Source organism: Vicia villosa, linkage group LG1 (assembly GCF_029867415.1).
Source record: "Vicia villosa cultivar HV-30 ecotype Madison, WI linkage group LG1, Vvil1.0, whole genome shotgun sequence".
Taxonomy (NCBI): domain Eukaryota; kingdom Viridiplantae; phylum Streptophyta; class Magnoliopsida; order Fabales; family Fabaceae; genus Vicia; species Vicia villosa.
This window is the reverse complement of record NC_081180.1, coordinates 133247924-133273417: the sequence shown is the minus strand read 5'-3', so window position 1 is coordinate 133273417 and position 25494 is coordinate 133247924. Positions and strand designations below refer to the sequence as shown.

The window sequence follows — 25494 nt, the reverse complement described above, 5'->3', positions numbered from 1 at the left end:
CATCTACAAATATAATTCACATATTTTAGATTCTTTAGCTATGATCACTCCACCATGCAAAACTTCAACACACCATGTTCATCTTTAGTGTAATAGTCTAGAATCCCTAGATCATCAAACAAATCTATGGGTAAAAAAATCCGCATAAGCTCTAGAACATACCTCATGTTGTGAAAAAGAAACTCACGATTATCATACATTTTAAGCTCGTCCATACAATTATCATGAACCTTGCAAGTCTTATTGTCACTAAGGCAAACTACTCCACCTTCAAAGTTTCAAAGTATTCATTTACTGGAAATGCGTGATAAGAGCAACCTGAGTCAATCACTCCACTCTCTCTAGTCTTCAAACTCGATCCCACAAGTGCACCAACATTCTCATAACTACCCACATACAAAACAACTACAATTTGATTAGAATCATTATTTCCTCTTCTCTCTAGACAATTCCTCATGAAGTGATTAATTTTCTCCAAGTGAAGAAATTTAACTCTGACTTGTCAGACCTATTTGATTTGGACATTTAAGCCTTCACCACAATCTTCAATCTTCATAGTAGATTGGACTTTATCCAAGATAATAGTAACTTCCTTACCATTAAAAAGACATCCTTGAAGCACTCAAATGATCTGGGCAATGTGATTAATAAAAGTAAAACCTTATTCTCACCATTAATTTTCACCTAAATATTCTCTAGATTATCACTGATCTTGTGAATTTTGTCAACTGCTCCCCTATGTATTTGTTATTTACCATTTAGAATGAGTAGAGTTGTTTCAAACACAACGCGTGAGCCAAAAAGTTGATCATATACAATGTTTCACATTTTTTCCTGCATCGAAACCATAATTTTCTCTCTGGTGACTTCCTTTAAAACTTTGTCCTCAAGGCACAATATAATGACACTCATAGTCTTATCCATCATCTTGGTCTTCTATGCTCGTGTTATGCGTACATTCATCAATGCATCACCTTCAACGCTTCAATGCACTTCTCTTGAGTTAAGATTACTTACATCTTCATTATCCACAACTTAAAATCGTTGTCTCTAGAAAACTTATCGATATTCCATTTATAACCCATGATATTCATTTGTAAATAAAACCTCTTTGCCTCGCGGTGGTTGCCACTTATGGTAAAAACTATATACAAATCTAATGAATTTGTTGATAGATTCAAACACACCAAATTTTTTGATATGCGGGACAAAGAACAATGACAACCAAAATAGATTGCCACAAGCAACACAATAACACGGTAACTTGCCAAGAGTGAAGAAAAACCCACAATAAGTGAGAAGGAGATAATATACAAAAATACAACAAAATTTGTTTTTTCCAATCAAATCAAATCGATATACTTAAAAAGTTGTTACAAGAGATCATAAAAGAGTTACAAGAAAATAGTCACCCAAATTCTCAAGAACAAACTTTATTTTCTACTCAAATGTTTCTCAATATCTATTACTCTCTCTATATATGAATCACACAAATCCAATATATTTAGAAGTGTTTCCCAATTCCATTGAATATCTCAAAGGGTTTCATTAACTTCAAGAGTTTCAAGTTTCCCTAATTGAATTCCTATCCCTTACCTATGTCTTCAGCTCTGAAGTTCTAAGGGTTTCATTAACTTCAAGAATTTCAAGTTTCCCTAATTGAATTCCTATCCCTTATCTATGTCTTCAGCTCTGAAGTTCTAAAGGTTGTGAAGACAAAAATAATATAGATACATATTTATATTTGTTAAAGACCATAAATCTTTAAGGCGTCCAAAACACAATATATTGATGAAGATAACTGCAAACCGAAACAACCAAACTTGATACATGCCAATCAATTGAACTGAATCCGAACTGACCCACAATACCTCCAAAGCTCCTTCGTGGACATCCGAACCTCCGCCGCACTGTATCAATATCTGTCGATTGTTTGGTAAAGTGACCTTCAATTACCTGTCCTTGAGACTAGAGCCGTTTACTATTTTGCACCGGATGAGTAAGACTTTGATAAATATAACAGAATGGTTAGTAGTAAAAAAAATGTGCAAAGAGAGGCATCTGGTTGTGAAAAGGACAATGATGATCACAATGAACGACGACGAAATGAGACAAAAATGCAGACAATAAATATGCGGACGCATGTGGCTCATGCGCTGGGACAATGATGGGGGACAGAACTTCGTCAAGGCAATCGCCATGAGTGGCTGACCAAGTGGTGGTGACACACCGGAGAAAAGACAATGTAGTGGCTGAGAAACAGCACACTCAGTAAGACAAATTGAAAAAGAACCTTATACTTAAAAGTTGATACATATAAAAATTGATATTACGTGCTCTGTCAAATGAGACATTAAGTGGTTTTTCTGTTTGTTTTTTTTTTTTCCAGCAGATAATCCTCAGCAACCCATGGCGAAGATTTACCAAGTCTAAAGTTTGAACTTATATCTAAGAAGACATGATCCCCATTTTTGACCAAGTGTTATATTAGAGTGACTTGACAAGTTTTATTAATTTTCTAAATTTCAAATTCATCATCAACATTGTGATATAAATATGTAACCCAAAAAAAAAAAACATTGTGATATGAATATGTTAAATCTCGAAGCATATGAACTAGACCTTTATTCACTTAAGAGTGCATTATTCATTCCTATAATTATGAAGTTCACGACTAGAGCCATATGAACAATTTAACAACAGGATACAGGCCTTTATTCACTACTACAACATTTTAACTTCTTACAACTCATGTTCTTGAAACTACATAGATTGCTTACAAGACCTTACTTCAAAGAAACCTTATAGGAGTGGCTACATGTTTTTGATACTAATCCCTCTCAAGGAGTGGCCACATTTTCCTTTGCAAGAGGAGCAATCTCGTCCCCGTCTATTCCAGCTACGTTGCCTGCGACTTCTAGGTTCAATAGCGCCTTCTCCCACAGCTTGGCTGGTTTCTGTATTAGAAATCGAACATTAAGGATTAGTTGAATCGCATTTCTTATAGGACTAACTCATCATTACAAAATCGACAAAATCGTCAATCATGTGCTTACCTTCCACGAGAAGTTTTGGGCCATGCAGTTCAAGATTATCTCTTTCATGGCTTGAGTGCCATAGGTTTTCAGGGCTCTCTTTACAGTTTCTGCTAACTTATCTACATCATCTGGATCAACATCTTCACACTAAAAAACAACTTAAGTTATAATCTTTTTCGTTTCACTCCTCTATCAAAATGTAAACGAAAAAGTATACTTATCTTCTTACCATTACGTTGAACGGTCCGGCGTGGAATCCTGTATAGCCTTCTTTCACAGTGTCAACAAGTCCACCAGTTGAGGAAACTATTGGCACCTGTTTCAAGCATTTTGAAGTTAGCCCCGATTTCGACCGGACAGTGCAGATCAACAACTATGTGCGATTGCATGAACTTAGAAAATTGAAATCTTAAATGGAGAAAAAAGGCGCATAAATTCTACCGTTCCGTATGGCATGGCGTGCAACTGAACTAGACCACAGGGCTCAAATCTACTTGGGATCACTATAAAGTCAGATCCAGCAATAATTTTGTGAGCCAAGGGGCTGTTGAATTTCGCTATCCCAATTGCTTTGCCAGGATATTTTTCCTCCAGCACCTCGATTTGCTTTTCCATGATCTTTTTGCCAGTTCCCTGAATAAAAAGAATATGTATTATAAACATAGCTTTGTCTAGGTAACAGTATCATAAAAGGACACGAAAAATCGAAACAAGACACTTACAAGAACTACTATCTGAACATTTTCGTCAATGAACTTGGCGATAGCTTCAACGAGAATATCTGAACCTTTCTGCTCTTCTAGCCTGCCAATGAACCCTATCAAAGGGATACTGCTGTCAACTGGCAACCCAATCTCGGCTTGAAGAGTTTCTTTCAACAGAGATTTTGCTTCGGTGACCTAAAATTGACAGTTTTGATGATCATGAGTTTCTATGTTCCATGTCAAAAAAAGGAATCCATGTTAAACTGAAAAGGTGCTACTTACAGTTGTTTCATCGTAATGTACATCTATGTATCGGTCAGTTTTTGGACTCCACTCTCGATTATCCATGCCATTCACGATACCAATGATGCCAGTTGAACGAATGATATTGTCCAATTCCACACCTCTGTCTTCTCCGGAAATAAGTTCCTTGGCATAATGCGGACTTACAGTGAACACTTGGTCGGATTCTAATATTCCAGCTTTCATCCAATTGATTTTTCTTCCCTTCACAGGCTTATTATACCTGAAAAAGAAACAAAAGAAAAACATAATAAAATTGTATGAACACAAGACCGATGTTATATTATGATTTTTAGAAGAATAACCATATCATACCCATCAATGAAGTCGAAAGAGCTTCGAAATTCATCAGGTAAATTGAGAAGAGAGAAGTCTGAAAAGGGGTTTCTACCCTGGTAAGCTATGTTATGAATACAAAAGGCTACCTGCCATGATTACGAAGAAGTCAGCTTCCTTATGCTATATAGATTTCGCAAACACGAAAAGTAAACAAATCGTCACCTTTGCATTTTTGTAAAGCCCTCTAGACTTGTACATCGATTTCAAGTAGCATGGAATAAGAGCAGAGTGCCAATCATTGGCAACAAAGATTACATCTTCGCCTGGGGTGAAAGTCATAAAAAGCTTGTTAACTTAAGTTGAAGTTTATCATCAAACGAATATATTAAAGATCAAGATAGTATTAGACTAGAGAATCACACCATATGGCCCTGAGAAATATTTGCTGCTGTTTAAGTTCAAAACCCTTGGTGCCTCAAGTGCAGCCTGAAAGTAATTAAGCACATTGATAATAATCATATGTAGAGTCAACTATATAAACAAGTTAAAATTTTCAGCTATCTATTGAAAAAAGGTACAGTCAATAATCATAAATCAAAACTGCAAATATCGTGAATTGCAATTATGATTCAAGAGCAAATATAGTTTACAGAAAGGACTTATGACATGTTTATAAGCAATTTTCAACTTATTTCTATAAACTCTTAAGGATGACTTATGAAAAACAATTGGACTTACTTTACTTTTATTAATATAGAAATATGTTACACAGAAGCACTTAATTAAGTTGTTTATGTCAACAGATCTAACAATTAATACAAAGTAAAACAATATAAGTAGAAAGTGTACAAAGCAAAAAGTTACCTGACACAACAAGCTGAATCTAAGTTGATTATCTCTATAATCAATTCCAGTTTTAGGCCCATAAAGTTTTGACCCAGTCTTCCCCCACACCTTTCAGATTCCAAATATCAATAAAAAAAAGTCAGTTTATCTAAATCACAGAAATCAATAAACATTCCATTGATTGATGAAAACTAAATCACAGAAATCAAACCCTTTCAAGGAAAAGTGGATGATCCACAAAAACACGATCAACTCCTCTCTTGTAACAGTGAAAGAAACGCACAGTTTCAACTTTATCTCCAACTTTAACCTACCAACAACAAAAACAAAATTAATATATCATTAATAACAGGTAATACTTTCCTAACACAGTACTTTCAAGATTTATACATACACAAAAAAGTTACCTCAACCAACACACTAGTATCCCATGCATCCTTGTATTGATCATAGCGCGGCGACACAGTCATAACACGATGTCCATTTCCCTAATCCATTAAATCATCACAAAAATTGCATGCATTCAATTATGTCAGATGTCAACGTGTCAGTGTCGATATCGTATTCTGATAAGTGTAATGCAAAAGTAACTTACTGCTAAAACAGGTGGAAGACCACCCAGAACATCACCGAGTCCACCAGTTTTACTCCAAGGTCCAACTTCAGCTCCAACAAACACCAAGCTCATTCCACACACTATTTTCCCTAATGATTTTGCACTCGTGTTGGAAGAACCAGAAGTAGCACGTGCGGGACGCACGTGCAGTTTGTTGAGAGATCTCAAACCAACATAAGTAAAAGCTTGGTTGTTATTGAAAGTGATCTGAGGGGAATTCAGTTTAGACTCTGTTGATCTCTTTTGGTAATTGAAGGACGCAGTTCTTGTCACCGGAGAAGATCCCGTCATTGTTGCCATTTTTGTGTCAAAATCTGCTTCTGCATGTGTCAAACAAAATTCAGTTACTTAGTTTTAATAATTCGTTTTAGTAAAATAAAGGTGATATTAATATATTATTAAGGTGGTTAATTTGGATCTGGAGTGACGTGGCGGTGAGATTAGATAGTGTGATGAAGTTATAGTGAGTGATAACTCACCGGTGGTGAGAGAGGATGATCGACGGTGAAAGGAAGGTGGTTGGTGGTGAGAGTGTGTAATCGTAGCTGGTAAGAATGATGAGAAGAGTGGCATTTTGTAGTAGTGAGGAAGAAGAGTGTCTCCTACCGTTGATTGCTACATTTGGACACGTGTCAGAAGAGTGTGATTTTGAGTGTACACATATACTTCATGACTGTATAGCAAGTGGGGCATATACTTCATGACTGTGCAGCACAACAAAACATGGTTTGATTGCATTTTTGCGCTCATGAGGTGTTGTTTTAGGGAGGAATTAACATGACACCCCACATTTTTTTCTTTTATATATGTCATCGTTTAAGTCCTTATAAAATATTGGGCTAACAGTAGTGTATCCCGGTAATATAAGTGTGTTTTGATTTATTTTTATCGTTGTCAAAGGCAGCCTTTTGCAACGTTTTTTTTATAAAAAAAAACAATTGCCAAAAGATAGGGAGGAAGGAAAAGCAAAATTCGCTAACATTACAGGGGGATGAATTACTATTAACCATAAAATATTGGATTTTTTAAAATTTTTGATATCGTACCAGAAATTTCATGTAAATATGAAATTTTTTGTTAGATTTATCAATTTACCATGTCTGATGCTTCATACCGAAAATTTTAAATTTTTGCTATCAGATATTTCAAATTTCTGATGTGACTTCAGTTCATAAAATTACCGGAAATTTTAAATTTTCGGTATTACTGGGATTTAATTTTTTTTCCTTTTTAAAGAAATTTCTGGTACTCACCGGAAATTTGGAATTTCCGGTATTGGTTTTTTACCGAAAATTTGTGAAATTTCCAAGACGGGGTAATGAATTTTGTAAAATTACCAAAATTTTTAAAATCTCTGGTAAATCGCACTGGATATTTTGAAATTTCCGGTAAATGGATACCGAAAATTTGTAAAAGACAAAGAATTTTCGATATCGGCCAAAAAGAGATACCGGAAAATTGCTAGAGGTACTAGAAATTTGCTTTTTGGTGATTTTGGTAACACTAATTTTTTTCAGAAAAGGTAAAAGTTTTTTTTTTTTACGGAAAAGAAAAGGTAAAAGTTATAAATAAATAGTGTCACAGACATTTTGGGAATAATATAAAATAAAGGGGTGGCATGTATAATTAGGGGGATGACATGTAGAAATCTATGTTTTAAGGGGTTGACATGAAATTACCAAGTCGAGTCACGAATTAGAATTAGATCGTTTAAAATGTTTTATAGTATTGTTTAAAATTATGCAAAAGAATCACTCAATAATGACGCCTTAAGGATAAAACAATCAGTTTTATATTGTACGATTATTTGGTGCAAAAACCATTTAAATATGGTATAAATATCATTCGCAGTATGTGGTATAAAAATTAATTGTAATAATTTTTCAAACAAGGATAAATTCAAATAATTTTTTAAAGTTAATTCAATAGTGGTCATTTAATCACTTAATGGTTTTTCAAATAAAGAGAAATTCAAATAATTCTGCAAAGAGAATCCGAAAAATAATACTTGATAATTTCTCAACTCAGACGAGGAGAAATTAAAATAATTTCTCTACCTAGAAATTTTATAGGAACTCATATAGCTATCAAGAGTACTCATATAACTAGATACCTTTTTTTTATGAAGCTTGAGATGTTATTCTAGGTGGATCACCATCAGAGAGTTGAAAGCTATTTTACATGAAGATATTTTTTTATGAAGATATTTTACATGATAATCAACTTTATACATGCAAGCACATAAATCCACATAATCCTCATATGAAATTAAAGACCAAAACTCCATGTCTTTCCTCGGTCTGGGATGAGCTAACAACACAAGGTTTGATTCTACCTGAATAAAAGCATGCCTTCTTGCATAACTAATCTGAGTACACTTGTGAAAAGGTCTCTCAACCTGAATCTCTTTTAACTTTAGGATGGAAGCCAATCATTCCTCACCTTCCTTCCATGGGGATGATAAGACATCATTTATCATAACTCGATTGGGGAGAGTCTGGACCTCATTTAGAATTGGAAAAGGAGTAGTATGGGAAATCTTCCCGATAACTAGACCTAGAGGCATCCTAGTGGGTGTACACAAGATAGAAGCTTCCCAATAGACGGTGTACTCATATTTTTGACCAAAACGACAACTGCCAAAGTCTCCTTCCTGAATTATTTCATATGATCTTTACTCTTTATTGCATTTACACGATCAAGAAAAGATGCTTTAGAAGAAATTCAAGAAATGAAGTAGGAACAATAAGGCTTTAGCACCATACAATTTTTTTCTTCTTTTCCTTTTTTTGATTTGTCATCCACTGACCAGCGAGTCCATGCACCTTTTCAACCAATTTCTAGACGCCGTGTCGGATAGGATAACTCCACCAACGTAACCAAGTTACTGAAAGAAGGCCACCAAGTGGTTCTTTAAGTATAGCTCCTCATAGTACAAGTCTACCTCTTTGTAGCAATACATTCTCGCACCCGTCAAGTGTTGGCTTTGACTCTAATACTTGTAAAAGATATATTCGCATGCGCCTCTTCACTAAGGCCGCGTCGGGCAACCCCTCTCCATACATATAAAAAACAAGGACTTGGAGGACAACTGTTACGAGCCACCCAGAAGGCCCAATAATGAATTAATGAAGTGCTTAGTGTCGAACCGGTGGATCCTTTTCTCCGAAGGAGCGTGTAATATCTCATGCAAGCATTCTCCCAACCGTCTAAATCTATCTAACAGTTGACTGCATCTTACATCTTACCACATACATTCAGTTGCTAACAACTACTTTTATTTAAAGAAGAAGCACACCATTTCACGAGTATTCAAATTATTTCTCATTCAAAGTCCTTTTTTCACTCTCGTACTAATTTGAACGTTGGATTGCTAATCTTGCAGGTCAGACTCCTCTCCACTGCATGAGAAGCTCTAAACAACCGAAACAGATTGCAAATCCATTCTTTCTCTTCTTTTTATTTATGAAAAATTAGATTATATTTGGTAAGAAAAAGTATATGATACCTAATTTTTAGTTAATGAGTTTATGCTTTTATCCTTTAAGCTAGCTGATGATTAGTAACAAATAAATTAGTTGATTGAACTTGTAGTGTTTAGTAATATTAACAGTTGAGCTAACTTATAATTATAAAATAACATAAGAAAATAATTTAGTTATTGAAGAGTAATTCAATATTTAGAAGATGAGCATCAGAAGTTCTGATGTGGGCTAATCTTCTGATGGTTACTCAGAAGATAGTGTTGACCAGAAGTTCTACCTTCTGGGTCCTGATAGCGTAGCTGTTTAGTAGTAAGGGTACTTTAGTATTTTGTAGTACTGTACTGTTTGTACCTTAAACTTGTTCACTAAGTTTAGTCTTTTAGGGCTTAGGTGACAATTTTTCTTTTGTATAAATAGCCTTGTAGTAGCTATCATTTAAAAACAAGGCAAGTAGAATATACAATATTATTCTCTCTTATTAATCTTTGCGCCGTTATTCTCTTTGTCATTATCTTTATTCATTGTGCACCAACATTAGTAAATATTATTTTTTAATTAAGATAATAGATGTATAAGCGATAGAAAAATTTCAAAATTTACAATATAAACTAGTTGAATTAGTTTATTATAAATAATATACCTTAATAAAAATAAACTATAAACTTGCGAGAAAATAATTTTATAAAATGAGTTTTTAAAAAAAAAAATAACTTATAAGTTATAAGTCACAAAATATAAGCTAAAGATATAGTTTTGTTAAACAAAAATTTAATATAGAGTTATACTAAATTGTGCTCTAAAAATCCATATTAAAAATAATATTTATGTTAATAAATACTAATTTTTAAACTTTTAAAAATTGAATACACAATTCTTAGCATGTTTTTGGTTTTTCAGTAAAAAAAAATGTGTTGATGAGTGAATGGATTCGGCTAAATTAATTATGGCTAAAAGTGAATTGAAGGTAAAATTATTTATGTTTGAATAATTTCAGCAAATATGAGTTGAATAGTAAATTTCACAATAGGAATCACATTCAAGTAGAATCTATTTTAAGAAGTATAATATTCTTTGTTTTGTTTATCACAACCGGTATAGTTCGGTTCAGGGGTCAGTTCTGGCATCAAGTGGTTCTAGCCCCCTCCCGATCGTAGCTGCGGGGGATCAAACCGTGATCCTCCCTACCAAGTTCTGCGTCAATCACCATTGAACCAACTAACGATTGATAGAAGTATAATCAATTTTACTCGAGAGTAATCAAACACATCAGAATCAATTCTATAATTCATAATCAATTATGGATGCTCAGAACGTGAAACCAAACATACATTAAGCGCATGTTTAGTTCTACGGTGGAGTAAATTAATTTTGTAAAATTGAGTTTGGTTAAAAGTGAGTTGAAGCCAAAATCATTTATGTTTGAATAACTTTTAGGAAAATTAAGAAGGTGAATAATAAGTTTCAGCGTAAAAATCACGTTTAGACTTAAAAACTACAAATTTTATCTTCAAATAGAATCGGATTTAAAAAGTATCATCAATGTTACTCGAGACTAACCAAACACATCAGAATCAATTCTACACATCCATAATCAATTATGGGTGCTCACAACATGAAACAAAACATATATTAAGCGCATGTTTGGTTCTGCGGTAGAGAAAATGATTTTGTAAAATTGATTATGGTTAAAAATGAGTCAAGACAAAATGATTTATGCTTGGATAATTTTTAGGAAAATTGAGTCGAATAGTAAATTTCAATATAAAAATCATTTTTAGACTCAAACTACACATTTTATTTTCAATTAGAATCAATCCTAGTGACATAATCAATTCTACTTTAAAAAATCAAACATGTTAAAATCATTATAAAATCAATTCTCACTTTTAGAAATATTTTTGCCTCTTTCAAAATAGAAACCGAACATACTCTAAGATAATATTTTTTACATTGACTCTTAACATGTATTCTCAAATCACACATTAACATTTTCCTTTAATATATAATGAAGATATATCATAGTGTTCATACACAAAAAATTAATCATGCATCATATTTTTTCTTCAATATGGTATGACATTAAGCACTTTTTTTTTCTTTTTGAAGGAAATAGTAGGTGTCAGATTGGTAACAGGAAGAACATTGATTTATGGACTGACAATTGGTTGAGACGCAAAATTAAATATTTACACATAGTATTATTAATGGATATTCGATTTATACAAACAGCTAAAATAACTTCAATTACCCAAGACATCGATTAAAATATTCCTCACGATGTTGCCTCCTTAAATTATTGAAGATATTTTGAAGATTAACTTGTAATTTGATAATACTACTGTTGATAAACTCATTTGGACATGATCTACAAATAGAGGTCTATCTTTTAAAGATGCTTACAATTGTATTAAGAGGGATCACATTGTAGCTTCTTGGAGAAAATTTATTTGACAACACTACATACTGCCTGCTAAGTCATTAGTGACTTAGAAACTAATACATAATGTTATTACAATAAAAGACAATCTGATTCGAGTGAAAATTTATATATTTTGGAAGTGATATCTCTGCAATCATGATGTGGAAAATGCATATCATTATTTCTTAGATGCAGATACACTATACTTTTCTGGCACCAGATAAAGTGGTTGTTTGACACGAACATTGATAGAACTAGTCACAAAAGTTTATTCAAAGTAGCTAGTAGAGGTTGGAGTTCTCAAATTCATAATCTGATCATGACTCATTATAATATTTCGTTGGAAAACTCGGTGCATCATAAATGATATCAGATTTCAAAATGGTAACTTTGACTTTGAGAAAGACATTTTTTATGTTAAACAATTGGATTATATGACATCTACTTCTTTCAAGTGACACATGTACTTTTTAATTCACGAGTTTACAATTATTAAATGCTTTTACATCAAATGTCGATATTCTTCAGTACCTAGAATCATACAAGTTAATTGGTGTTTTTCTATTCATAATTGAATTAAGTATAACACAAATTAAGCTTCAAGAGGAATTTCTAGAATATCAACTTGTGGTGGCATATTTAGGAATAATTTAATAACATTGTTGAGTGAGATCATGCTTGTCATTGAATATGTTTACAAGAAGAATAGAAGAAATCTTTGACTTGAAACTGACTACATGTCAGTCATCCGAGTATTTTTTTTAATCTGAATATTATCCATTAACATCTTTTAATCGAATAGAAGAATACTTTACACACTATACGACCATTTAGATTCAAGACATCTCACTTTTTCATAGATAAAATGTATATGCAGATAGATTAATCAATGCATTTTTTTGTTGATTATGACATTTGGTGAAATTCATTTCCTATTTGTGCTTTAGAATTTTTTTTGATAGATAGGTTAAACATGTACAACTATATTTTTACTAATTTTTATAAATTAAATTTTATGTCTCCTCATTTATTTGTTTTTTCTTTTTTTTATTCAATAAACTTTCTTTGTTAATTAGTTAAAATATTTTAAATAATTTTCAAACTAATATATTTTAATTTTTTTTAATCAATATATCTTTCTAAATTAGATCTTTCAACTTCAGCCTAATCACAAAAAGTTTAATAGTTAAGAAACGTGTAGAGTAATAAAATCTAAAAAAAATTCTAATTTGTCAAAATTCATTTTAAAAAACTTATATGTAAAACTTATATGTTAGCCTAAATATTCTTTGTCGCCTCTTTAAAAATTTGAGGGATTAGATTAATAATGGACATTACAATTTCAAACACCAAAATAATGATTTACCCTCGTGATGTAACATCAAGAGCTCCAATCGAAAAGGGTGAAGCAGGTGTTGAAATTTGATTTATTGAAAGAACCAACGGCTTCTATTTTTCCTTTCCATAAATATTAGTAGTAATTAAATATATATAGATTGTGGCTCTTGTTGTGCTTTTGTGTACCTTGAAACTTGAAAGAATGTGAAGAAAAAGGACAAGAAAATGCCTCATGGTGCGTTACAATCATCGTTCAGTTTCATCTACCACCAAACAAATCAGAGGGTCCCCTTTTCTTAAAGCTAGAAAACTGAAAAACATGCGACAATGAAAGGAAACTTCCAAATAAAATTTTGTTTTTTACTATCTTCAACACTTGAGAAGGGGTCCCCTTTGTATACTGTCTGTCTCCTATAAAAATAATAAATAAATTTTAACAAAACTATTTGTTAGTGAAAACAACCAAAGCATCATGCATCTAACAAACAAATTTGATATGCCCCCAAGGATTACACCACCGACTAGTTAATCAAAATACTTTGTCTTCACAATGCTAATTTCCTTGTTGGAAACGAAATTTTTATATGATTCACAACATCCTGAATGCTAATTTCCTTGCTATCAAAAAAGGATTATTGGGAGTCTTCTAAATCATCATAATCATCGCTAATCAAATGATCTAAAAGTATATTTTAATTTTTCTTTAAATATGTGTTAAAATCTTAAGATTATAGAAACTAGAAATTAGCATGAATAGGGAGCAAGAGCGACAATGGTTATGGGTTTGTCGGACGGTTCGGTCAGACAGAGTTCAAGTCTAGTTATTTTATATTGTGTGTATTAGGATTCGTTGTTTTGGTTTATGGATCCGTTTGCTAATAAAATATATTTTGGGTTTGTTATTGATTTGTTGGGTTTCAACAATTATAAATATGTATATCTTCCATTCTTGTCTTCATAACCTTAAAACTTTAAAGTTGAAGATGTTGGGTGAGAATATGGAGTAGAGAAAAAAATCTAGAGATGGGTAAATAAACCCTTTAAAAAATTTGACTGATTTTCAAAATTGTTTCTCAAGGTTTTTAAAATGAAATTCAGAGTTTGCATTGCGGAAAGCGATTTGCGAAAAATAAAGACGCTACATTTATCTTGGAAGAAATCACAAATGCAATTATACTACAATTCACAATTATCTTTAGATTGTTCAAAGACAATAATGAGAAGTTACAAACTATATTGAATTGATAAATTGCAAAGTTTCACTAGAAGTGTTATTTACAAAATCAATTTTCTATAGGATATTAACATCACAGTCTGCAGATTTTAATTAGCACTAAAACACAAATAGGTTCTGATTCTAACAAAACCTACACTTATGTAATTAATCGCTACCAAGAAGAATTAACAATAAACTACACTAAAAAACGATTAACTAAACACGCAATAACCTGCGAAAATTAAAATACAAGAGAGAGTACACCGAAATATATAGTGGTTTGGCTCTATCGTCCTTGCAGGAGCCTACTCCACTCTCCAATAGTTTCTCATTTAAAGTTATTCTTTTGATATGTTTTGACAAATATTACATGAGCTCATACAATCAAAGAATCCTTAATAATGCTAAGAAAATAAATCTCCTATCTGAACCTTGACTTGTATATGGGTTTGATGCCGAACTCTCGGGAAAATATTTACTCGATTATTGCTTCTTGAATCTTCCAGCTTCACTAATTTGCTCTAAATCTTCGTATGTGGCAATCACCTTGATCCCACTAATTTCTTCAGCGATGAACTGTCTAAAGATTGAGAAGAACTTCTACCTTGTTTGTATGCTTCCACACAACACTACCAAGGTCAGCCTAGAGAGAAGAACCTCATTCTTTCCACTTGAATTTTTCACCACCAGTCACAACTACCACAATCTTGCAAGCCTCCTGAAAATCTTTACACACTTTTCAAAGAAATGTTAGTTCCAAGACAAGTATTCCTCAACAATTACAAATCTTCTCAATCAATATTTAAATTCAAAAGATGAGGTTGAAGATGAAAGAATTTCGTTGGCAAGAGATTTGAGTTTTCAAAAATGAAAGTTGTTGTTACGTAGTTACGTACGTAGTTAATTGTGAAAGATATGAGATGCCAAAAAGATTTATATGTCCTGAAGATTAAGCATAAAAATAGGTGAAAATGGTTGTTAAATTCGAGTAAAGAACATTTGTTGATTTGAGTTAACTGAACAAGTAGAGTGAAACAAGATCAACATAAAAGAAGTGACTCATTTTCCTGTGATTCGAGTCAAGTTATAATTGTGATTCGAGTCATGAAAGGTCATGATTCAAGTAATGCATAAACTGTGATTTGAATTAATTTGGACTGAGCCAAATAGGAAAAAGTGAGAAACTGTGTGATTCGAGTCATATGTAAGTGGTGATTCGAATCAAACTGAGCAAAGGCTAATAGGAACTTGTGGGATTCAAATCATGTGCAACTTGTGATTCGAGTCACAGTGTTGCATGATTCGAATCAAGTGAAAGTTGAGATTCAAGTCACAGATACAAAAACCCTTCATGTTTTCCTCTGTTTGATTTGATTCGAGGTCATGGTTTTAAAACCCTTCAGCCTGGTGTAAAAGTTCTGTTTGATTCCACGATTATCCTGGTGTAAAATCTCGTGTTTGATTTGGAGGATAGCCAATGTTAAACTCACGTTTGGTTGCAAGAAGGTTCACAGGTATAACCTGTGAAAAGCTCGCATCTGATATAGTGAAAACTCTCAAGAAGAAACTCTTGGGGATAGAAGTAGCCCGAGTGGTTATGTCGAACTTATATAAATCCTATTACAATTTTCTCAATCCTTATCTCTTTATATCTCTGCTATTTACTCTTATTCCCATTTATTTATTTAATTGTTTATTATTTGTTTGTTTTACAAAATTATTTTAAACACTTTCATTTATCAAAGAATTTTTAATTGGACTTCTTTTTTCAAAACTCCACAATCCACCCTCCCTTTTGTGTTTGGAATCACTTATCTAACAAGTGACATTAGAGTCTAACTCCTATTATAAGACCAATCATCTCAGAAGGTGGAATGATGAAGTCAAACAATTTTTTTAATTTGAAGACTTTCCTAAATACACCTCCATCAATTGATGGTGAATGTGTTGAAATATGAAAAGCAAGAATGAAAATGTTCATGGAAGCTAATAATTATGAATTGTGGAACATTTTAATTAATAGTATGTTTATTCTTACTTATTATGTCAATAATAAAGTAGTAAATAAACATGATTTTCTTTGTACCGAAGAAGACAAAAGAAAAGTATAATTTAGTTTTATAGATAAGTAATTGATAATGAGCGCTTTAAGGATCAGAGAGTATCTTTCTGTTTTGAATTGTAACTCAGCCAAGAAAGTATAAAAGATCCACAAAAACTTCCAAAGATCGAACAAGAGAGAATGAACATATGTATCCAAGAAGATGAAACACCAAATGAGTATGAAGGTCATGTTCATAGATGATGCTCAAATAATAAAATCCTTGGGAGTTGTGCTATAAACTTTATTTCTTACAAATATCTCAGATGCAAGAAGCAGCATGAGATACTTAAAAGGATCAATAAACTGTGGAATTCTATTTTCACGAGATTCTGAAAGCAAATAAGTTATTATTACTTGTTATCTAGATGTTGATTGGTGTGGAGTTAAGGAAGATCGAAAAAACACAATTGATTACTTCTTTCAAGTATTTGGTGCCCCAAATTCTTATAATGAAATGTTGGCCCGACAAAACTTACCCCTAAATTATGCAAGTGTGCTGATCAAAATAGATAAAGTGTTTCTTAGTTTAATATGCAAGTTAAGCTGATCAAATTATGCGAGTTAAGTTATTATGCAAAAGAGGAGACTATTGTTCATATGTATACTTGTTGAAATATTCTTTTAATATTTCTACTATTACAAGTTTATTCGATGACTCCTTGAAAACCACCACAATCTGCATTAAGATAATTTTACCAGAGGAAAAAAATGAAGAAATCTTCTGAATCAAGAAAAACCTGAATATTATTCATGCAGCACAAGGGTCTTCAATGGCTAATATACAATGTCCAAATTTCCACTTAAAAGCTGCATTGTATCTTCAAACAAATAGAGAAAAGAATTATATCATTTCTCATGAACCATGGCTGCCAACTAGATACAGAGATAACAGTTATTTAAGGCAAGAAAGTCACATTTCAATTTCTAACTCTATTGCCACAAATTACATGGCCAGTATTTTCTCGACAAAAAAACATATAAAGTGTCTCACATGTCACAACCTCCTTCCGAATTTTCCAAATCTTCTAGCTATTCCGAATATAACTGCCTTAGTCACTAGCCCTTGATCAAGAGTGCAGGCAAGAGCAATGGCTCCGCCAACAACTAGAAGCTTAGGTATGTTTCTCCCCGTTGGTTTGTCAGAAGAATCATGATTTTCAATCTCCAACAAATTACTGGTTGAGTCTTCCAAAGATCTCACATAGTCGGTAGTTACTTTGGTGTGGACTTTTGCGTTTTTAGCACTTCGGGACAACGGAGCACCGGAATCCCTTTCTTTTTTATATGCACGTAGTCCGGGATCAAACTTCTGGACAGCTCCCCACATACCCTGACGAACTCCAAGTTTAGCAATTTCCCAGGGTATGCCCATATCTTCATGGTGAAACAATAAAATTTCACATGAAGCCCGCTGGTCATCTTTTCTTGATTTAACTGGTTCATATATGCAACAGATGCATGTGAGTCGAGTGTCAATTGATTGTAAAACCGCAATTAATAAAGATTACTTTCAAGAATTAAGTACTAAAACGTATGTTACCTGCACGAATACAATAGCTTGAATAATAAAGGTCTACTCGTTTAGGTTTGCTCTGCCTTGGCACAGAGGAACAAGGCACTCCCTGAAGAAGTGAAATACGGCTAGTTAATATATAAAATTAGAAATATAACAGAATTCTTCTCAAGAGATTAGGCAAATTATAATAATTATCTAAGAGCTTTTTATCTGAAATAGGAAATAGCTTGTTAAATTCGAATTTGTTAGTTTGACGCTGCTCATGACTCGAGTCAAATATCACTAAACACCATGACGCATACTTTGCAATACAAACTTCTACAAATTTAACATTTTATCTTCCCAGTATAACAATGTGGATGAAAAAGCTAGTAAAAAACTAGTTGGTTAATTATTCACGGATAATATGACAATATATAAATGTACACAATCCAAAATCCCAATACACAACAAAATATCAAGACTTTATGAGAAGATATTCACACTCACTCACACGCCAATAGAAGATAACAGCATCTGTGATTGCATACCTTAGTGACACAGTAGTAATTCCGCTCTGCATTCCAAATTCGACGACCTATGATATATTCTCTATCACTGCAAAAGAAGGGAAACTGTCGCAAACAATAGAAGATGAGAATACAAGAAAGTCAACTTCATAACCATAGCAAAGGCTACAACACATAACACAAGGAAGTTGCATACTAACCTTGCGCACCCACTGCACAATCATTGTACCAGTGACCTCACACTCTTGAATAGTTGAAGCATGTATAAGCATATCGTCCCACCTCAGCCGATACTCATCATCCCAAAAAAAATCCCTAACCATTTCAGGAGTCGCATCTTCAAACGTCGTTCTACTGCGATACTGTGGCGGTCCACTCTGGCAAGCAAACAAAAACAATAAGCTCTTTCTGAATATGTAGCTTAAACAATTAACTTGACCGCTAAAATTGTAGCAAGCTTAGTCATTGAAATTAACGAGCCTAAATTTGAAAATTCTCAATTACATTAGTCCCTCCAAGGCAATTTCATGGATTAAATTAACTTATACAACATGATTAATATAGACCAACAAAGGGGTAGGAACCTACGGCCTAACCTACATTAAGCCTAGGTCTTACCGTATCTTTTTAAATTGACAAAGTCAAGGTTTTTCGAAAATCCTATCCAGCAAAACAGGCCTTTAAGTAAACTGACAAACAATGTTATAAAAATCAAAACCAGACAACAAACCGGCAAGAGCTTTAGGTATATAATTAAACTACTTAAAACAGCTTTGTATTATTATAATTGTATTGGGCCTTAACAAGTAAAAGCCCACATAAGAAAGCTAAAACACGCAGGCAAGGCCGAGTTGCACTACAAAGTGATAGGCCACCTAAAATGAGCCATAAAATCGCTTGGATCTTATTAGCATGCCGCAGTTGGTGTTAACCCACCCGAACTCACTCCAGTTACCCACGTACCCAATGAACTTAGAAAATGACGTCTAATCATAACGGATTGGGAGAAAGGGTAAAAGAGGATAATTGTCATCTCCTTGATCTGAGTAAGAATAACACCCTTACTCTCCATGTTTCTGATAGATGAGCGGAGGACACCATTAAGGAAACTCTATAAATACCTTAGGCTTAGGCTGAGGTGGGGAGAATCATTTTTCAACCAAAAACCACGTATACGGAACTACTCACCAATCTTCGTGAGCTACCTCTAAACACCATCAACAACCCTAAACATTACATACAGCCCTCCAAATGCAAATACAAATACACGGATACCCTCATTGTACTTTTTCGCAAGTACAAGCTTGAACACAAACAAAACCACAATTAAACCACTCAAACAACCCAATGTGTCGACTCACGGTTCAACTGGTTGGTGATTGTCATACAAATTTCAATTTTAGAAACTATTCTAAAAATATTAACACCTTAAGCAAGTAAATTACAATCTCCACAACTGAATTCTTGTTCAATTCAACAGTAATAACAGAATGAAGTTAGCACAAAGCACTACCTCTGGGTCCCTCCGCCAAGCTTGATAACTCATGGTTGGAGTAGAACGATCCATCATCTGAATCCAAGCAGGTCCACCATCTTTCTCCTCAACCAACTTACACAAATTCTGCAAATCACCTTCCGTCACTAAACACCTCAACCCCTTTTCACTTTCCGAAGAGCCACCAGAACTGCACGTGACATGCACAAGTTCAAAAAAAAAACTCCAACTAAAAACGGTTACAAATTAAAACAAACCAAAATAAAATGCAAATGAAAAAAACAAACCTATCGGAAAACCCGGGTTGATTCTGAAGCTCCGAATCACTACCCCAAGGAACCCGAAACTTGAACAAACCATTCCAATCATAACTATTCGGTTCAATAGCCCATTTAGGTTTCCAAGCCCAACCAACAACAACCCCAAAGATAACCGCAATCCACAACGGAGCTATGAAACCAAAAACATTTCCCAAAATGTCCATAACAACAACCGTAAAATTATGAAACATGCTGTTAGAATGAACAAAATTGTTACTACTAGTTTTTCCTCGGTGGAATCGAAAAAGAATAAGCGTGAAAGCACAGCGATTACAGTTGTTGTTGTTGTTGTTGGAAGTGGAAGAATCGGAAGCAATGGATGAGAAAGAGAGAGAATGAGATAAATATGAAAAGTAAAGGATGAGTCAGAAAAAAGAGGTGTATTAGAATGCCCAATAGGAAAATTGAGAAACGTAGCGGATAAGGATCGGTTTTATAAGCGGTCATAATGCGTCTTCGTTGATTACTATAGGTCCCACTTGAATCATTAATTAATGGTTAATTTTAGTTTTAAGACTCTGAAAATATAAAATTAGTCAACTTAATCATAAATGTTTTGTTTTTCCTATATTCCCTATGTAGTTGTTAGTAGGGCAATGAAGGATGTATCATGTATGTAAGTCATGTTAGTCAAAATTTGATTCTTTTAGGAAAATGAATCATAAATTCATAAATCTATTAGGTGTTAAACGATTAAATTGATTTATTATATATATAAAAAAATACCAATCAAACAGAGCGATTTCCAAATGTTTTAAATATACTTTAAAGGGCAAATTAACAAATTTTAACATATTTTGTAAATTACTTACTATATTTCTATATATTTATGAACTTTATAAAATTAAATTTGTGGCGGTATAATTGGAGGGATGCCCCGGGCAAGATGAAGGTGTGAAGGTGTACACTTTTGTCCATTAGTCTTTTTAAGCTGCTTTTTATATTGGTTGGAGTGTCTCTTTTGTGGATATGTCGTCCAGACACTTAGTATTTCAGTCCATAACGTGCAATCAGGTGTAAGAGATCGTGGGATTTAACTACACTTCTTAGTTTGTAGGGAATCAACCACCCATTTTTTGAGTGGCTGCTATATCTTATAAAGACCTGGTTTCGGGCTCAGTGAACAATAAATACATCAGGGTCTTGAGAACTAAGGAAAGAACGTAGAGAAAATACATACATCATGCAGTACCTTTTCATCTCATGTGAGCTAGCTTTCAATACCATAACAACCCTTAAGCCTCTAGCAGCCCTTAATCACTAGGGGTTATCGCGCATTTGTACTTTTAGTAAGTACAGTTGACGTCCACTGTGGGGCTCTGGTAAAACTAACATGGGCAACCATCACAACATTCAACTGGAGTATTGTCTTTACGCTTATCCTTCATCATGGTGAACAAAAAGACAACAACTTCGACCAACGAGAAATCTAACGGCACGGAAAGTGTCATAGCATAGATGCGCGTTGCTATGGACGACTTTGTCGCTAGAACCAAACCTTGAAGGATAATGTTCTTCATATCCAACAGCTCCATCAAAGAACAGATATGGTGGATGAATTAGAAGTATTGGACCCCCTAATCTCTATTGGATGAGATATAAGAGGCGTTTGTCCCTAAGAACCTCAAGCCGCCGTCGTTGGTTAACTTTGATGGATGCAACGGCCCATATGAGCATGTGGCCTCCATCAACACTCAGATGTCCATCATTGGGGAACCTAACTCCTTGAACTGAAAACTCTTATCAGGAACCATTAGAGAAGCATCCGTGAAATGGTATATAGGCCTCTTCAGGCTCTCCTTCACCAACTATCAAGACCTGGTGAAAAGGTAGTCCATTAATTCTCCGCAAGTAGGCATCAGAAGCTGAACCCCATACACCAGGTCCCATCATAATCGTTGAGAGAGTATTATGCGCGCTTCAACGAAGCAACCATCAAGGTATTCCATCCAAACTAAGAAATGTTCTTATGAGCATTTCAGAACGCGCTCAGGACACAATATTTCAATGAACGCCTCGCCCAAAGACTAGTAGCATATTTAGATGAAGTAGTGGCACAAGCATAATTCATATTAGCATAATTCATTATGATGAGTTTCAAAGTATAGGAAGATACCACTTCATCCGCAACACACTGTTTGTTCCTAGTGCGCCACAACCACTAGCAAGCAGCCAAAAAGACATAGCCATCATCCATGTCATGTATAATCCAATCACATAAACTATCCCCTTGGAATAATAATGGGTCCAAGAGGCCAATATATTTTCAAAATCGAGTAGCAAATTACTAGTCTCTCAAGCAGTGTAGAATCGTCTCAGCATCCTGATTGCATATAGAGCAGAGATTCGTTTAGAGCATACCACGATGACACAACATATATCTGGTATGAAGGGATTTATGTAAAGCCTTACAAAGGAAGAATTTCACCTTCTTAGAAGCAGGAATATGCCACATGCACTTCCAATAGTTGTTATCTATTGTATTATGAATAAATTCAAGTTTGTTGAGCCAATTATAACCATCCTGAGCGGTATAGATACCGTCTAAATTACCTTTCCAAGGTAACTGATCAAGCACCTGATAATTCAAATAAATGAAAAGCGCTTTCAGGAGGTCACAAACAACTGCAACAATATTATTATATAATGAATTAAAGTTCCAATTCTCATCCAAGCAAACATCATTCACTCGCATTTCCAAATCGTGAATATACAATTCTCTTGCTTTCCGGATCCCAAGGCAACCTAACTTTTTTGGACTTAGTGATTTATTCCAGCCAAGGAGATGCACAACAAACACTTGCATATAACAATTTGAGATGGAGTTAGGACAAACCTTACTAGAGTCATACAACCATCCTTATTTTACAGTTTATGTTGCCAAAATGCAAACCTCTGAATTATTTTCTCCTCTAGGAACTCAAAGTCCTTGCGTTGAAGACGACCATGCAACATAAGGAAACCGAATTATTTCTATGGACTAAGAGTTTACTTGATATCTGTGTCGGAGATAATTAAATTCATTTCACTCCTCTTAGTGGTATCGGAGAATAATAACACTTTTAATTTAGAAAATTTTATTTTAAGTCCAGAAAACATGTTAAAACGATACAAGATATCAAAAGTGATTCCTGCTTGGAAGTTAGAAACTTTCACAAAAAGAAGAACATCATCAACACAAAAAAATGTGATAAAGGGGGTCCATTACAAGATAACTTGATAAGTTTCCAATGGTCTTCATCGAATGCCCTGATGATATTCTGCGACAATAATTCCATACAGATAACGAAGAGATAGGGCGGAAAGGGGTCATCTTGTCGGAATCCTCTAGTCGAAAAAAAATTTGACAGTCGTCTCCTATTCCAAAGAATATACAGAGGAGCTAGTTACACAGTGCATTATCCACTTTATAGTAATGGGAGGAAACCCGTTTCGCTTAAAATAAAATTTCAAGAATTACCAATTAACATGATCATAGGCCTTTTCAAGATCTATTTTGAACACCATGCCAACTTTTTTCTTTTTAAACTAATGAATAGAATGAATTGCTTCTTTAGAGGATAATGAAATTATCAGTTATCCCTTTACTAGGGAAAAAACTACTTTGAAAGGGTCCAACTATTTGATTTAAATAAGAATGCAATCTATCAACCATAATCTTCGTAATAAGCTTGTAGATGGTGTTGCACAAGTTAACGGGCATGAACTCCTTAAAATTTTTTAGGGTAGTCTACTTAGGAATTAATGCAATAAGAGTCTCAGAAAGAGACTAGTGAAAGCTACTTGTCACAAAAGCATTTGATATAAGTTGGACAACATCTTCTCAAACTATATGCCAAAACTGCTTAAGGAAAATGTCCCCCAATCCATCGAGGCAATGCGCCTTGAAAGGGTGTGTTTGATTCAATGCATTAGTAACTTCTTTCCTCGTCCTCTATTGAGTCAAAGAGTGTTGGGCTTCTTCAGTAAGGATTGGAGCCATAGTTGAGTCATACATGCTAGTAGGGAGTATAGGAGATTTAGGGAAGAAAAAATCTTTAAAAAATTCAGTGCTTCTTCCCTGAGAATAGTGTCATCATTGCACCAAACATCATTGTGAAGATGAAGTCCATGAACATTATTTCTCTTCTGTCTGATTACCGTCTTGGTATAAAAAAAAATTGGTGTTACGATCTTCCAATTTAATCCAATCGTCTCTAACAATTTGATACCAATGAATCTCCTATTGCGCAAGGATATCATTATACCATTGTTGAAGCTTTTGTGGGAGATAAACTAGTCTTGTCAAATCTATTATCTCTAAAGAGCGTTAGATACCCATGAGTCTCTTCTCAATGTTGTGCCTCTGTTTGCTGATATTGCCAAAAAAAATTATTAAAAAGGATAGAATCATACTACATATTTTAAAGATAAGTTACAATGTTATCTGGGGATTTCCCCAAGTAGTCTGGACTATTTTGGAATATTTTGGATGGGTGATCAAATTGGTCTCAAACCTAAAAGGACGTGGCACGTTGTCTTGGAGGGGAATGTCACACCTAAGGAGAATGGGGTTGTGATCAGAATGAAATTTACATAACACATCAACATATGCATCAGAAAAAAGCCATGTGCTAAGCAATGTCAACCAGGGTCTTATTCAGCTTGTGATGGACTATTGGATTACCAGTACAAGGCATATTCCAAGTGAATTTCCCACCAGTCATGTCTACTTCAACTAAATTACATTCATCTCATTTACTCTTCCATTTGGTCTAGTCTCAAGGCAGAATTGGCAACAGTAGTGGACAATTCTTCTTGGTGTTTAGGCAATGATGATTCTATTAAACTTTGGTGCGATAATTGGTGCAGTTCGGCTTTTCACCTCGACATGTCTGATGCGGTTCAGCTGGAAGATCAAAAACTCAGCAGCCTTATTGTTAATGGTAAATGGGATTTTCTAACTCTTGCATTCCTATTCCTTCTTCAATGCAGCGTCGGGTCCTTGCTCAGCATATCCCATTTGATCTTCGTCCGAATGCGAGAATTTGGAATCACTCTCAAAATGGAGATTTATCTGCTAAAGATTGTTTTGAAATCAAAAGGGCAAAAGGTATTCGTAAAAGCGGGTGGCATTGGATATGGTCGAAATCTATTCCCCCCTCGAAGTCGTGTTTTATGTGGAAGCTTCTTAATAACAAGGTGTCCACTGATGATCAATTGAAGCGGCGGAGTTTTGCTTTACCTTCTCGTTGTGATCTTTGTCGAGTAGCGGAAGAATCAGTTCCGCATCTTTTCTTTGAGTGCAGTGTTGCTGCCCAAATTTG

General features: G+C 34.1%; 2 protein-coding genes across 2 annotated transcripts; both read right to left on the bottom strand.

The window, feature by feature from the left end:
* Window positions 1-2595: 2595 nt before the first annotated feature.
* On the bottom strand, window positions 2596-6424 carry LOC131617186 (granule-bound starch synthase 1, chloroplastic/amyloplastic). The gene is made up of 14 exons (XM_058888536.1): window positions 6266-6424; window positions 5766-6106; window positions 5578-5658; window positions 5382-5480; window positions 5189-5278; window positions 4747-4810; window positions 4547-4647; window positions 4361-4470; window positions 4025-4268; window positions 3761-3937; window positions 3480-3671; window positions 3268-3354; window positions 3057-3185; window positions 2596-2957 (listed from the first exon to the last, which is right to left on the bottom strand). The coding sequence occupies exons 1-14, from the start codon at window positions 6357-6359 to the stop codon at window positions 2841-2843; spliced, it is 1926 nt and encodes a 641-aa protein (XP_058744519.1). The 5' UTR covers window positions 6360-6424; the 3' UTR covers window positions 2596-2840.
* A 10643-nt stretch (window positions 6425-17067) lies between these two features.
* Window positions 17068-20572, bottom strand: LOC131644241 (uncharacterized). The gene is made up of 6 exons (XM_058914685.1): window positions 20156-20572; window positions 19887-20058; window positions 18574-18750; window positions 18395-18478; window positions 17889-17970; window positions 17068-17782 (listed from the first exon to the last, which is right to left on the bottom strand). Exons 1-6 carry the CDS (start codon window positions 20377-20379, stop codon window positions 17343-17345), a joined length of 1179 nt encoding a protein of 392 aa, XP_058770668.1. The 5' UTR covers window positions 20380-20572; the 3' UTR covers window positions 17068-17342.
* Between the last annotated feature and the right edge of the window lie 4922 nt (window positions 20573-25494).